The sequence below is a fragment of the Apteryx rowi genome, unplaced genomic scaffold, assembly GCF_003343035.1.
Source record: "Apteryx rowi isolate R43461 unplaced genomic scaffold, aptRow1 scaffold_499, whole genome shotgun sequence".
NCBI lineage: Eukaryota > Metazoa > Chordata > Aves > Apterygiformes > Apterygidae > Apteryx > Apteryx rowi.
In genome coordinates this window covers 340,885-357,269 of record NW_020450759.1, presented here as the reverse complement: position 1 = coordinate 357,269, position 16,385 = coordinate 340,885, and the positions used below count along the sequence as shown (strand labels likewise).

Genomic DNA, 16,385 nt, shown 5'->3' with positions numbered 1-16,385 from the left:
ATACTTGGCTAACTAAAGATAAATGAAAGGTAAAAGAATTCGATGAAGTCCTCAGCAGAGTTCTTACAGGTTAAAACTGAATTCATTTAAAAAATACAATACAGACTTTATGCAGTGAAAGATTTAATTCTCAGTCTGGACACTGAAGGATGCAGTGCAAAGATGGGAAGACCTCGCGTTAAATAAGAGTAACCAGAATGGGTCACTGTTATCATGTTAACAATTAGCCTCAAGTGTTGAGGTAGCTCAGGATTGGATCCACAAAGATACTTAGCTCAAGCTTGTTCAAATCATCCTGTATGGGATGACTTTTTACCCATTTATAAACCCCACACCTGTCTGTGTGTCTGTGCCCTGAGATATTTTAGATAGGCAAAGATTTTTATTTCTGATTTGGTGAATCATGCCTGGATATTATCCTGGATAAACTGGTTAATATGAGACATCTGAACTACATCCTGTCACCTACAGGAAGCATTAAGTTGTTTTTCTTCAAAGATTGTTCAAGAGGCCTGCTTGAGACAGAAAAAATATTGATTGAGAAATAGAAAAAGTCCTATTTTTTCCTGAATACAATCTCAGCTTAAGTTTCCTCTCCAGAATATAAAATAAACTCAAAATCCTAAATAAGTATAGCATTTGGCTAGCGTGCAAAATTCCTTACCAGAAAAATGTTAATTGCATTTTCAAGAAGAGCTTTGCAGCTTGCTCTTACAAGCAGGCATTGAACACATAATGATCCCATCGCTTAAACTGAACGGTTATCTCTTGATAAGTGTGTAAGCTTATTTTGTTTGCTGCTGCTCTTCAAAACTATCTGCTGGTTTTCTGCTTCCAGAAGTAAGATGGGATTTTGCCGTGAAGATGGTAGCAGAAAGTGAGTTTTTAAACACACTTTTTCTATAATTTCATTGTGATAGGAAAGCATATCTCTGTCATGGTTTTCTAAATTTGCAATTAGCTATCATCACGCTTTCATTGGGTTAGCACCTCTGATTCATTTGATTTAAGAAACATCTTTATTTTACAAACATGTTTAATGAATGTGTGGCAGTCAGCAGATTGTTATTTTAGTGGGAAATTATCAAAGTATTCCTAAATTCAGAGTATAGTTTTTCAGTTATTCAGCCTATCCTTTTAAGCTGTTCTTTGCAGACATAGTGCAGATGAAGTCCTATTTTAAAGAAACTCAAGCAACCTTAAGTTTAAGGCAAGCCTCTAGTTTCAGGTAGTTTTTAAAACAGACAGTTTTAGATTCTCTAATATGAAATTAGAAATTCATTATTCCACTTTACCTCTGTTGTATCAGTAGATTGCATGAGGCCTTTACAGTGTTTTCTGGAATAGCTTATCCAAGGGGAAATGTCAACATCAACATAATTTAAAATGCAATAAATATTTAACAGTGAAATACTCTATACCATCAGACTGATATGCAAGTATAAATTTGCATTTTTACATTGCATTTTTAGTAAGATACTTCATGTCAAATCAGTAGAAGATTTAGGTTTTTTGTTTTTTTTTAACATGGCACTGATAATATCCTTCTTTGAACTGGACATTTAGTTCAGCTTTGGAAGAAATGCAACAAAAACAATTTGAGTAAGGGAAAAACATCCAGTAAAGTGACAAATTGGTAAATCAGGATGATAACACTGCTTACATAGCCACCTATTTTAACTTATTCTGGTAGATGTAATTTTCAAGGATGTAAAAGAAAATTATATTCTAAATTATTTATGTATAGAGATCAACAATCAGTTGACTCATATAATGACTTTCTGCTCCTGACAGGAATCAAAAGCGAAAGAAGATAGCTAAGTGTAGAACTTTACCTACTTAAATACAGTAGAAAGTCATTACTGAGTCAAATAAACTGAGGTCACACAATTTTAGCTATCTTCTTTTGCATTTATTTCTTATTTTATTGCCTTTATATTCTTCCCACTCTTCAGGTTATTCCAGTTGAACAGTATTTTTTCCTAGTAGTTCCTTATTGTTGATATGTTACGTACCCATAAGGCAAAGTACTTTAAATACCAAAAACATTATCTTGCCAGAGTTTTCCTTAGCTATGTAATCTTCCCCCAAACCTCCTTTAACCTTTCCCATAACCACTTATTGTCAGAACATTCATTTCTTATTACTTTTTCATCTTATTTCTTATTATCTAATTCAAATGTTTTCTGACATAAAGAAATTATGTCATCTGCAGGAGTTACTCCTCTGCCATCTTCTTTTTCTTTCCTTAGTGTTGCTGATGTGGCCTGTCTCAGCTTTGTGAGGCTTTTATTTAAAAAGTCTGTGATTATGTACAGTTCATTAGGTTTTGAGCTTGAATCAGAAAATGAAACTACCTTCATTCTCCACAAAAAAAAAAAAACACTTAGTCTCTGTTTACTTTTGTTGTAAATGAAATAATTGTACTTTAAACAGGCATAAAAATTTCAAGATTGGCGTTGTTATTTTCATAAATAATACTTATACTTTCAACTTGCGTGAAGATATTTTATATTAGTTTCTTGTTGGCTGAGTCTGTGGCTGAAAGGATAAATTGGTCCTGGGATGCTCCCCACCGTGTATGAAGTACTCAGCCATTTCAGCTAGCTTTGTTAGGGCACTAATTCAAGATCATATTCAGAGCCCTAAGTAACGTGTTGATCATATTGAGACATGCCAGTATTAAACTGTTTGGTCACTTTTCCTGTCAAAAGCTTTTCTTCAAGATCCTGATGCTGCTATCTTTCACTATGAAACAAAATCTCTGGCCAGAGCCACTTCTTTAATGGGTGCAAATTGTACCATGTATGTAATGACTCAGAGAAAACTACCACTCTCCTAATATAATATGCTAGTCAGGAAGAATGACTGAGTGTTTTCTTTAACTGATTTAAAACACGTTCATTTGTTTTTCTCAGAAAATCAAATGACTGAAAATAAAGTATTGCAGAGTATCATAGAATAGTTCAAGCTGGAAGAGGCCTCTGGAGCTCATTTGGTCCAACTGCTTGCTCAATGCAGGGCTAGCTTAGATCAGGTTTCCCCAACAAATAGTTGAAAATTGTTAATTGGTTTAAAACATGGGTGCAGAAAATTTCACTTTTGCAGAATCTCTGAAACTGAACTTAGAAAACCTTTCTATCTGAAAATTTTCATCTGGAGAATTCTATTTGTTTTGAAGCAAAGCTGTAGCCTAATTTTCTGTTACATGAGAACAGAGTTATGCCTGCTTCTGCTGTGCTGGCGTAGCTCAGGAGCTGAACTCAGTATGGAGGGAGAGGGAAGACTATTTTGGTGTTGTAACATTAGCACAAGCATGGCAAGTGTAAATAAAGAGCTGTAAAGATGAAACCAATTAATCTCTGTAAAGACCACTGCAATCTGTATATGGAGGGTGATGTAACATGTACCAGCTTATTGTTCTTATCTGCATGTTGGCTCAGAAGGCAGGAGTAAAATTATTACCACCCCAGTCAGATTCACTCCTATTTAATTTCTCACTACTTCCAGGATGCATGCATACAAATATGTATTACAATAGGAGAGCACAAGCATCAAAGAGATGTAATACATGAAACAGATTGCTCTTCCCAAATATGTGTCATATTTTGGCTGCAGGAATAGTTGGTGGGCAAAAAGGGGAAAAAACTATTGGGTAATGTTTGAGATGTGTGCAGAATAACTTTCTTCTTCTTTCCATCTTCTAGACAGAGATGCTAGGCAGCAGGCATTTATATACGTCTCCTCCTTTTATACACACACAGAGGCATAGAAAGCTGTTCCTATGAATAAAAAGATATATTATTAGGAAAAAATCCCCAATGGACTAACAATAATCGGTTGGTCACGGGAAACCTACTCACCTTTGAGAAAGATGTGGTTGATTCTGTGCTGTTCCTACCACAAGAACTACATCACCTTGTGATGGCTTAAGTAGTCTTAAGGAGAGAGTGGGTTTTGAAGGTGAAATACACTTTACATGCACTGAGAGAGCAGGTATTCAAAAGCAGTATCTTGAAACACAACTACAACTAACCTATTGACTAACCAACCTACCCTTTAGTCAATAGGTTAGCTGTAGACATGTTTTTGAGATGGTGCTTTTAAATACTTGCTTTTTTCAGATAGCAATACAGGTGAAATAGTGCTTTTTTTTCTGTACATAGAGTTTACGTGCAATTAATATTATTTGTAGGTACCGAAATGATCAGCACTAATACAAAGACATAAGGACATGCATTTTATTGATTTCAAAATATTAACATATAAATGTATTCATCATAAAACTCCAGTGTTCTCGTGCCAAAATTGGAATGAGGAAAACTTCTTCTTTAAGACAGAAAAAATGGACATATTGTAGATTTACTTTTTTTTAAAACTGCCAAAAAATTATTCCTGCAATCTTTTCTACCTGCATATGTAAAATATTGTCTTCCCTGGAGGAGACCCTGATGATAATACCAGAAACTTTTACGGTGCGCAGTAGTCTTCCAGTTCTGGAAAGTGATGGAAATCTGTAATGAATACCTTCCAGTCAGATATTTAGTGATCTTGTAACTGGCAAAAATGGATTCTTCATTTCATTTACAATTTCAAAGAAAATTAAAATTATATTTAATTGAGAATGAAAATGAAATATTCTGAAATGTTAGTAGGATTTTTTACATTCTTTCCCTAAATGTATTTCCTATAAATTTCAGGACAAATTTAAAATATACTGGTTCAAAATTATTTCAAATACAAACTAAACCCTTTTATTAAAAATGTGTCTCAAAAAATCTGTTTCCAAATATTTGTTTTCCCCTCAAAAAGATAGATGTTTGATGAAATATAAAATTATTTTATAAAATGTAACCGTTTGGGCCCAGCTGTGCTCCCTGAAGTGCTAATTCCAGTATCTGTTAAATTCAAGGGAAAGTTTGGATTTCTTTATTTGGAACTGAATCAGGCCCACAGTTTCACTTTCAATAAGTATATGAAAATCAATATGCTCTAATGTAGCTTATACTATTATTCAGTTTCCATCTGCTCCTTTCCATTGCCTCTTTTTGTGACTGACAGCATAATAATTGCTGTACCAATTAATGCCCTTGCAATCCAACTGCATCGTTACAGCAGAATAAATGTTTTGCTTTGTAGCAGTTTGCCCTAGCATGAAACTTTGCTTTAGTTATCCCAATCAACTAACGGCAGAAAAGGAAAAGATGCTTTCTCATCAACAGCTCAATAGGAGATACTGTATATTGAATACAGAAATGTTGGCAGAATTTTAACCAGTATCAATTTATAAATAGGATAACAGCAATCATTTATTTTCTGCCTTAAATGAAACTATCCTATTTGATGCAATAATAGCCACTTAACGTGATTTGAGATTGTAGTAGGGTTTTTTTGAGAACCATTTTCTTTACCCAGAATAAAATATGAATTTTGTCTTTCTTTGCAACAAAAGCTCTTAGGAAGATAAAAGCTTCCATCAGAAATAAGCAGTCATAATAATTTATTTTCTTGCAATAAGTGTTTTATTTTCCCTAGTGGACTCTCAATGCATAGCTGCAGTGACCTTCCCATTTTGTGCTGCATCTTTACAATAATGCCGCCAAGAATATTAGACATTGAAGCATCTTGAGACATCAGTCCCCATCAAAACCATGTCCTCAGTACAATCCTTGGGCCTTCTCTTATATATTTCTACTGCTGTTGGAAAAGTCCTTAGAAGATATAAATCTAGATTAAAGGCTGGTACTAGTTTTGTGGACTTTTCTGGCTGAAGGGCCACATTTATTGCCTAGTGGGAATTGTGTGAGAAAACAAAATGCAACTAACTCTTTCTCACCTACATTTCATTCCTCAAACATCTGTTAGCTAATTGGGTTTTTTTACACCTCCTTGCAACATCCTTTGTGAATAAAATCTCATCATCTCAGTTTCACTGACTTCCAAACTGTTCTGTTTATTGTGAATACCAGAATTTGCAAATGGATACTTCTAAAAAAGAAAAGATTGCTTTAGTGTGCAGAGTGATTTACTTTTCTAGCTCTTAGCTTGAACTGACTAATTCGTATAAATTTCTTTTTAACAACCATGTTTTTCTATAGCATTTGCAATCACAGAACTTTTGTCCTCATGAAGTCTCAGAGCACTCCCATGTACATATATACAAAGCATATTAATAAAGATATCCAATTGGCTTTAATTTAATGACTTCAATTTTGTGCTCATAATCTTGGGAATGAAAGTGCCAAGTTTTATTTTCAAATATGATTATTATCATAACCTAGAAAAGTAAAACTACATTAGAAGAACATCATTTTGTTTGTAAAGTCATCTGTTCAGGGGGTTAGGAAGTCCCAGATGAAAACTTGCTGTGCAGCTGCAAAGAACTGTTTCTATATTTTATCTAATGACTATCTAATATGAGGTACTTAAAAAGCTCTACAGCAGAAGCTGAAACACAGGAGTCTCTGGTCCTATTAATTTTTAATCATTGTACTGTAAAAATATACATATATTTTAGATATTATAGCAGGACAGTTTAGCCACAGGGTTTCAAAAGTGATCCTGCATCAAAAGCGTCAGTAGTCTGGTGGCAATATCATTCTCCTGAATTTGGATATGTATTACTCAGGTCATCATTCTCCAAACAAATTTTCTGGCACCGAAGCCAGTCAGAGAAAAATCTCACCATCTCTTGCCCTTGGCTGCTTGTGCCTGCTCCTCAGCTGTGCCAGTGCAACGATTCATTGGGCTGTTTGCAAACCAGATCACCAAAGGGCTGCAGTCTGCAAAGGAGCTAGCTGCAAGGGCACAACTGAGGGACAGCCCTATGGGTACAGAAGAGGAAGGGGACATTTTCAGCTGATTTTCCACTACAGAAAGTGCAATGTCAAACCCTGCCCAGAGGGAGAGGGGCATTTGAGGCCAGGATTTGAACATCACGGATGAGTGCTCTAACCAGAGAACATTGGATAAAAGAATCCCTTGAATTCTTGTATTAAAAGAAAAGTGTGACCCTGTCTTCTTTTAGAAAAGAAGTGAACCAGGCCCCTGCCTTCTGGTTCAGATTCTGAATTCTGAACCCCGGAGAGAAACATTTCCCAATAAGCAGCAGCAAAGTAGCTTTTAAAACTTGCTCAGTTGTGCAAGTTTTTTCTTAGAAGCTGTGATCAATCTACTTATATAAACACCCATCACTCTGTTACTAGGAAACCACAGGGTTTTTCCTCTAAAGAATTGTTATAAATAAGTACCATGTCATGATATAAGATCTTTATGTATACTGCCTCTGTTTCCAACATAATTAAGATCAGGAAAAATCTAATTTTGGTCTAATTTGCCAGATTACATTAAATTATCCTTATGTACCATTCATACTTAATTGGTTTGGACTGCAGCTTCATTGCGTTCTCTGATCCTGACAGTAAATCTGAATAAAGGCCGAAGTAGACTGAAWAATACTTGCCTTTTCAAGGTCCTGTCTTAGAAAAGAAAAAAATATATTTCCTATGTAAGCCACAAGAAGAAAGCTCCACCAACTCTCCTGGTGTCTTCAGCTCACAAAGCGTGTAATATTCAAAATCCTCACACTGACTTCAGAAGAACTGTACAGAAGAGTTTATCTAGTATTCTTGAAAACAGCTGTGGTACCAAAGAGCTGCAAAGTCCACAAACAGAATTCTCCTACTTCTCTCTTAACCTGTTAAGACACAAATATAACACAGCAAATATTCCAGCAGAAGCTTAGAAAACTGTGGAATTTATTTCTTTGCTTCAAAAGCTTTTCCTGTATCTTTAGATTCAAAATCTAAACCTTAACTGTAGAAACTCTGCAGTAGTTAAGACTCTGTAAGGCTGGTGAGATGATCAGTATTAAAATAATTTTTAGTAAGAATGAAAATGAAATAGTGGATTATAATTTAGAATTTCCCCTCTGGGAAATACTAAATTTAAAAAAAAGCTCTGCATTGAACAAAACCCTAAAATTCGGAAATTTTCCCATTGAAAATCTTAAGTCAGCCTGAAAACCATGGCACTGTTTCATTGTTTTACCACTGTTAGATATTTTTATTCATTTTATTTAAATGCTGTGATATAGTTTCCTAAACTGACAAATCCTCTATTACCCATAGCTTGCTCATTTCATTTGATCTGTCCTCTATTCTTTTTATTATTATTTTCATAGAATAATGTTGTATGTTCCGTGAATGTTATGTTCTATGAAAATAGTGGCTTGGGCCGAGCCCTGGTGTCTTAGACCTTTTGGCTCTGTTGAGCGGCTTTTTTAATCTTTTGGATCTAAGACAGTCTCCCTCTCTGAGCACATACGCAGCCAGGGAGGAAGTCACTTAGCCTCATTGACCCCTTTGGTTACAGAATGGCTTAAATCAGTCCTGTTGTGAGATTTAGCGGCTACAATTTTCTTTTAAAGATCAGTAAGAGACGTGCTAGCATCTAAAGCATACATTCAGGAAATGAAAGACTTGAATTTAATCTCCTTCTTAACCTTAGTACATTCAATTGATCTTCTATATTTTAAGAGATGGCCTTAATGCCTTGTCTAGAAATTATCTTAGGATGGGGCGCTCTTCATCACTTTACAGAAGTTGGGCAAGGAATTCAGAATTGGTCAGATGAGAGACAGAGCACACTTGGCTGGCAAGTGTTTCTAGTCCTGCTTCTTGTTGCAGGGCCTGTTTGTTTTACTTTTTTTTTTGATTCAATACAATAACGGAATGGAAGAAAATGGTACCTTGACATATTTTAATGATCTTTCTTGGTAAGAAAGAAACAAATTTTGCAGAGCCAATCATGCGACTGGATTAAAAGTTCCATATGGGCCATTAAAGACTGTGATTCTAGCCTCTGAGTAAAAAGAAAACATGGCCTTACATCCTTAGAAAGAAAAATGACAGATTTGGAACACCAAATTAACAGTCATTACAGTCATGCAACTTTCTATAGATTGGCTTGCATTAAATAAAAAAAAAAAACCTAACACTATCTGCAATGCAAATACCAAATAAAAGTAAAAATGTGTAAAGACATCACTTAATATTCTCCCTGGTTAAAATTTGCTCAAAGTAGAGCTTTTCAGATTATTCTCAGACAACATGCTATCTGTTTTTTCAGTACTTTTAGTTTGCAGCTCAGACCTTACAGCCACTGTACGTTTCAATTCAGTTTGATGCAAAAGCTTCTTGAAGCAGAAAATATTTAAACTTAGCATCTCAGTCAGGGTTTTCATAGCCAATGTGGATTTAATCTAGTGAATGAATAATAAAGATATGCATACAGAAATCATTCTGCTTTGTCATACTCTGAAAGGGAATTCAGTCTGTAGTTTTATTGTCTCCAGTGTCACTGAGATGTACCTTTCAGTCTGTTTTTTATTTAGTGTGTGTGTGTGGGGGTTGTTTGTTTTCTCTCTCTTGGCCCTAATATTGCCACTGATGTACTCATTTTTGGGTGAATTGAGGTTTTCTTCATGAAGCAGGCAGTAAGTAGCAGTTATTATAGCCAGACTTTTCCAAGTACAACAGTAATGATAAAGTTTTGCCAAATCCAATCAGCAGCATTCTTAGTTCCAGTACTACTAGGTCAGTCTAGCAAACTGATACTTATTTTGAAGTGTTTCAATGTGAAATGAATTATTCAGCATAAGAGTATATACTTTGTCAAAGCCATTCTTTAATTTAAAATCTGTGGTTGAAGGAAAACTATTATTTTGTATTCCTACATATAATACATGTATTAAAGACATTTCAAAAAAAATTATCCAAAACCATTTTAATTCCAGGCTTCAGTATACCTTTCCAAAATTGGAAAATATACTTTGGATGAAGATACATACTTTGGAACTAAGAGCAGTCAATGTTGCATCAGTCTTAGTTACTAATGAAATCTCAAACTCAAAAAAGTATTTTGAGATGGGTGAGTGATCATGATAGAGAATCATCATATGAGCGATATTCTATCGCCGGCTTATTTTGATTTTTCACAATCATTTCCCACCTCCTCAACTGTGAGTGAACAAGCCATGATTTTGTGAAACTCACTAGGACTTCTGAGAAAAGATCACAGATATACTTCTTCCCAACCAGTATTCTCACACACAAACTATATCCCATCTCAAGATTGATCTTGAAATGACTATTTTTACCTGGCACAAACTAACATCCTATATTCCAGTGACAATAAGTATGTGAAATGACATTTGCATTACTAATTCCTCTGAAACCACATGCATTACTTCTGTGAGTTAAGCAGGGCTTCAGATATATAAGATGTGCATAAGTTCTTCATCAGCTCTGTCAAATATCATTGAGATGATAGTAGATGATGAAGGTATCAAATATATAGATGTGATATTCTGAAAACTAAAAAAAAAAAAAAATTCTGACTCTAAATTATGTTTATGTTGGGTCTGGATAGTTTCTGTCTCAGCTAGGCATCTATCTTCCAGTTGTGCTTTAGGTGTGGGCAAAAAGCCTCCTTTTAAGCCCCAGAAGAGCCCAGCATGGTAGGTCTGCTCTCAGTGCATGCCAGCAGCATCAGATTGAATGGGAAATACAGAAAGCTCAGTGACTTTTGTTTGCCAGACCTGCTAGGAGAGTGCAGCCCCTCCTTGCGCTGCGTCTCGGGGCAGTGCTTTGCTGTGCTGCTGCAGCTCTGTGCAGATTGGCCAGCAGAGGCTCAGGTGGCAGCCGGGCAGTGATGCTGGTACAGCAAGAGATACCTTCAGCCTTGGAGGCTGGCCCTCCCCACCGACGGGGCCACAGGCCAGAAAAGTCCAAATCAGTCAGCCAGAGCCCAGTGTTCATGACTAACAGGGCCCAAGTAAATTAAGGAAGCTGAGTTATGGTAAAATTTTATAATGCTTTCGTTACTCTTATCTCTGACCTCTAGGTCACAGTCTCGGTCCAGGGAAGGTGTCTCGGGCACAGACATTTCCCAGCTACCCCTCGGAGCAGGGCGAGGAGCACCAGCAGTCCCTGGCGCTGGCCAGCAGCTACGGATTCAGCTACAGCTCAGGCCTCATCCAATGACACCCGGAGAGCAGCCGGCCGAGAGAGACAGTCTAGCCTGGAGCCTGCCACTGGGGTCAGGAAGCAACGTGCGCCCTCCGCACCCACAATTTGCAGTGAAAACTGAGGCCGGCCAGCTCCAGCCTGGTCACAGCAAAGGTTGAACCCTGAAGAGGCAGCTTCCCTGAAGCAGAGGCTAAGCTGTTATTTATTTATTTTATCTTTCCTTTTGTTAATATGTTTAGAAAGGAGGGGAGGGAGGGGAAAGCATTTGTGTTGTAAGAAAGTGGTTGAAACAAAAGAAACTGTGTTGGTGTGAAGGTTTCTGCATGACGGGAGAAGGCCCTCTCTGGGCTCTATCATGATGACGCATTTTGACATTAGGGTCTTCCTACCCATCTCCATTGTCAGGTCAGTTCATCTGATAGTGTTTTTAGGTCCTTGTTGCAGCCCACTGATTCCAGCTGGAATTGTTGAAATGCTGCCAATTAAATAAACAGCATAGATAATGTAGATGTTACCCTTAGAATCAAGTAAAGTTGCTAATTGCTCGGAGGGTCAAGTATTACTTGAATCGGACTCCAATAAGTACTGGAGTAGCAGGCGAATACTTAGTTATTTGTTGAGAATAGAATTTGGTGCATTAAGAGAAGGTTACTACCTAGTATGTGTCTAACCTTAAATTCCTAGGGCACAAATCCTGCCCTTACTAATATGCGCATAGCTCCCATGAATACCTCTAAGAGCTGTGGGTGCACATATAAGCAGCAAAGTAGAGCCCTTAGAACTGCCAAGAAGTCTTCTCATTTGCAAATTATTTAAATAATCATGCCTGCAAGCATAACTTTAAACAGCAGGAAAGCTGTTCTTCAAACAAATAAATGTGGGCTGCATTCCTGACTGGCAATCTCGTATTGTATGTTGTGGGCCAGATATGGTACAGAAGCTGAGCTCTGGTCTTGTCTTTCTGGTAAGCGTTACTTTGATTTTCTCTGTTTCTTTCTCAGATTTCTGTTTTAGATGCACACTGTATATTGTATGACCATGGATCAGGTATCAGTTTACATGGAAAAGGATGATGAGTGCATCTCAATGGAAATTTTCTTTCTTCGGAAGAGGTCTTTAAAAAATGAACTGTAGAAGGTGTGTTTGTAATCAGTAAGGAGGGAATAAGTTGGAAGGCATACCTGTAGGCAGGGAACAAGTTTTATTTATCCTAAATATTTAGATTTTTGTAAGTGGCATCAAATATTTATGTACTTCTTGCAATGCCCTGGAACATTTGAAAATGTGGAGAGAAAAATCTGCTCTCTTGCTATTGTATGAGCAGCCCTTGCATTCTGTTCCCAGTACGAAAGTCTCTGCCATGATTACAAGAGGAATTCTTCTCACTAGTTGTTTCTCAGGACAGGCTGAGGAAGCGTGTCAAGGAGGAGACACATAGACTGTTTTCCAATTAAACAATCAGTTTTAGCTATTATAATTTTACTGAAAAAGTGCTGTCGGGTTGTTTTATATATACACATACATATACATATATGTATATATCATAAAAAAGTACAGAAGAAACTTCTGCTTTTGATTAAACATTTACTGATACAGTATGTCCAGCTTTTCTTCAAACACTTTACAGACTAACAGACCTTACAAACGTAAAGATTTCTACACTCAGTGAACAGCTGCTGAATAAAAAAGTTTTGTGATCCATTTGAATGAAACAGTTGCACCCCACCACAACCAGCTTTATTTTTGCTCTCCTTTCCTGTCTCATTCACTACCTCTACTCCTTCTCACACTGCTGCCACACTCAGGAGTAGAATGGCTCCCTACAGAGAAAATTTTGATGAGCTAACACAATAATGAAAAACTGTTCTCCCACGCTGTCAGGGAGCTGTACCTATGGTACAGGTCTCTGAGCTGTACCCATCAAGGAAGCTTCATTCACACTTTCATTTAAGAAAAAAATGTGGTTGACATTTTGCTTTGGGAAATTTTCCAATTTGCAAATGTTGCATGCAAAGTGTGATACAAAAGGATAGATGCTCAGCTGGTACAGTTCTGTTATTCAATGGAGCTTTGCCAAATATACGCCTTTTGAGGAACTGGCCAATTATTTGTATTTCTATGCAACTGTGATCATTTTCCTTGCCCTAAAAATACACATTTTCTTTAAAATTCCTTGGAATAAGTTTCCAGCATGTTCTGCAGGTTTCTATGCTGTATCTGTAACTATTTTTCTTAGTGACTTAAACACTGGTCATTTAATGCTTATATATTCTTCATGGCCCCAAAGTAGGAAAAAGGAAAACTGGAGAGTATCAGAACTGCTTTATAGATTCAGTGCCCATATGCTTTAAAAATCTAAATCCTAAAGCTAGTGCTTTAGCTGTGTTTTAGATAAGAACACAAGATCTATACAGAAGTGCACTCCTTCCATTTCCTGGGGAAAGGTTGCTGTCTGTCCCAGATGAGTTTGTCTTCCTATGCAGCGAATGAGTAACGTTCAGTTAATGATAATGTAGATAATGTTTCCAAAAAAGAAAAATAAAAGGGACTGGTCATCTGGAGGAATTTTACTAAATATTTTGGTTTTGCTACATTATGCAGCTATGCATTTATAAAGATTTGTGAAATGCCATCTTGTAGCAACAGTTAGAAAACTGAACTGCAGGACAAAGCCGGGAAATTGAGTCAACAAAAAGCAAAATTGACTTATCAGGAACACATTTCTTTCAGACAGTAAACACATCCACACTGAAAGTTAAGTATGCAACTTCACAGTGTCCTGTAACACAGTCAAATAAAACTGGGCCCCTGAAGCACAAAGATATTCAGTGGCAGGTGGAGTTTGCCATTTGTGCCACTCCAGAACAGCAGATGATACCACTGTAAAATTTGTGTATTTGTATTACTTCCAGAAATGTTCCTCAGAAAAGCTCCATGAGAACCAGGCAGGCACCAGGCCAATAGTTTGCCAAAAATTTCTGTTTTCATGGAATTGCTTTAATTCCTGACATATGCCTGTCAATAATACAAGTGATTCCCCACTGAGACAACTTTGTCCAGCTCCTAGTGGTTCTGCCAGAAGGAAACTCTCTTTTGGCACCCGTGGTAGAGCTGCCTGCCTAGAGACTACCAGGGGCTTTTAAAAGGCCTGGGGACCCCATGGGTCCCCCTGTTCAAGTCTCGGCTTTCTTCATGTGCAAGGCACACAGATAATATGCCCACTCCTGACCCAAGAAGAGCTCTCTGTTTTCAGCTAATGTGCTGCGAAGAGCAGGAGGGCAACCAAATGTCTTCAGTGGTAACCAGGTGCAACCAGTGAAAACAAGACTTAGCATTAGTGCATTAAAAAATGGTAAAATTAACATAAGACCATTGCCTTCACTTCAGTTCTGAGGTACAGTGTGATGAAAATACTTCTGTAACTGTGATTTTAAATTTTAAAACATGACCCTTGATAAGAGAATATTAATTCTTATAAAAAATAACAGGCAACATTACTCAATGTAGTTACTAATACCTCTTAGCTGTGAATATTATTGATTGATGCATGCTGGTGCTTTTGATTTTGAAGTCACTTGGTGCAGAAAAGGAGAAATTGAAGAAGACAGGTAATAAATCATAAATATGATGCTAAGGTCACTGAGTAGCCCCCTTCTTAAAGCAGCTACATTATATTATTAATAGTTTAAATCACCTGTGAGTATATTCCTTTGGAACAAACTTGCCTGCCTATGTTAAAGCAAAGAGAATGTCTTGTACAAAATTCTGTTCTTGATTTTTTTCCCCAAATCCAGCAAGGAAAGCATGGAATCGTATTGACAAACCAAGTAAATTTGTTAGACTAGCTGTTCTCTTTTGTTCTGGCAAAAGTCTGCAATGGCATTTGGGGAAATTTTTCATTTAACAGTATGAGGATATTCATATTGGGAAGCTACAAACATATCTAATCAAGTCTTGTTGTAAGCTGATAAGACTTTACTGAGGGAAGAGTTACAATTAAATATCTGAGGTCAAAAATCTTTTAAAATGCTCTCTATAGCAATAATTTAAATGCCTACAGGCACCATTTATTTAGGAATTGCTACATGCAGGCAGACTGTGAAGACCCTTACCCATTCATGGCAAAAATTAAAAAAGAGTATTAATCAGACCTCTGAATGGCATTTATCAGAAAGGGCATGAAATTCATGCTTGTTCAGTTCTTGCTCTCCAGTGTAAAAGATACTACCACAAAAGATAGTGATTTTTCAGATATTAGAGCACTAGGAACTGACAAAGATCATCAGCCCGTAGCATATAAACCTCTAGTCAGATTTAGCTCACCAGCCACATTTGCTAGTTTTCAGCTGGTAACCCAGAAACTACAGGGTAGTTTTCCATGTCAAAATATCAATCTCTTGTATTGCTGCCCCTTTTAACATGAAATCTAGCATCGCCTATATGCAACTGTTTCTTCCTAAAAAGAAAGGAGGAAGATGTTCCAATTAATCTCTTTTTCAGTTTTTAATATCAGTGTATTTAGCCACTTTTTTCACCTGCTGCAAAGGAATAAATGTGGCTTTTATCCACACACAAAATGAAGCAGACAGTGGAGAAAGTGCAGAAAGCTACTGTTTGGTTACAGGAATCGATCCAACAACATTCAAAAGTTTCTTTTTCCATACATCATCCTAATTATTTGTGACTCTCTCCAGAATAACTTATTACACTGCAAGTATATATTAGAACCTTATATTTTTTTACCATAGACAAGTGGTGGGGTGTCTGCCAATGTTTCGTTAGTAGAAGAATGGGTGCATACCATTGTAGTAGCATAGCTTCAAAATTGAAGGGTTTAAGGTTTTATATATTAATTTTGTGGGTGCAAAGTCTGGAACTCCATATAGGGTATGCTGTATGTTCTTGATATTATGAATAAATAATCTTTGCTTTTGATTTTAGATAAAAAGGTGTGCTATGTACATGCATCTGTTGGAATGAAAGAAATGTCAAAGTATATTGAGTACCCTGTTGTAATAAGAAGTTTGTCTTTCTATGTCCAAGCCTTACAAGACAGTAAAAGGTGATATAGAAAGGTGATGTGTATTCATCAATTATTTGAATGGTATTATGCTTAGACACCAGTTCAGCTGTGGATTCTGAAGATTAGAATCCACAGATGAACTGGTTATATTCAAGAGAATGAAAGTTTCACTATACAAAGATGTTTCTTGCATCTTTGCATTCATATGCAGCATGGCAGACTTTTACGGATATGGTTAAAACAGATATGAGAATAACTAAGTTTTAAGTATGATTAATTAAAATTAAAGCATTTTAAAATGTTGATGTTACGAGGGCAAAAAGTTATAATGG

General features: G+C 36.6%; 1 protein-coding gene across 1 annotated transcript in view; it reads left to right on the top strand.

The window, feature by feature from the left end:
• Window positions 1-11,045, top strand: part of DOK6 (docking protein 6) — a 252,006-nt gene extending 240,961 nt beyond the window's left edge. Inside the window, exon 8 of the mRNA XM_026079293.1 lies at window positions 10,906-11,045. Within this exon, the coding sequence (XP_025935078.1) occupies window positions 10,906-11,045 (140 nt within the window). The remainder of the gene's footprint in view (window positions 1-10,905) is intronic.
• The last annotated feature ends 5,340 nt before the right edge of the window (window positions 11,046-16,385 follow it).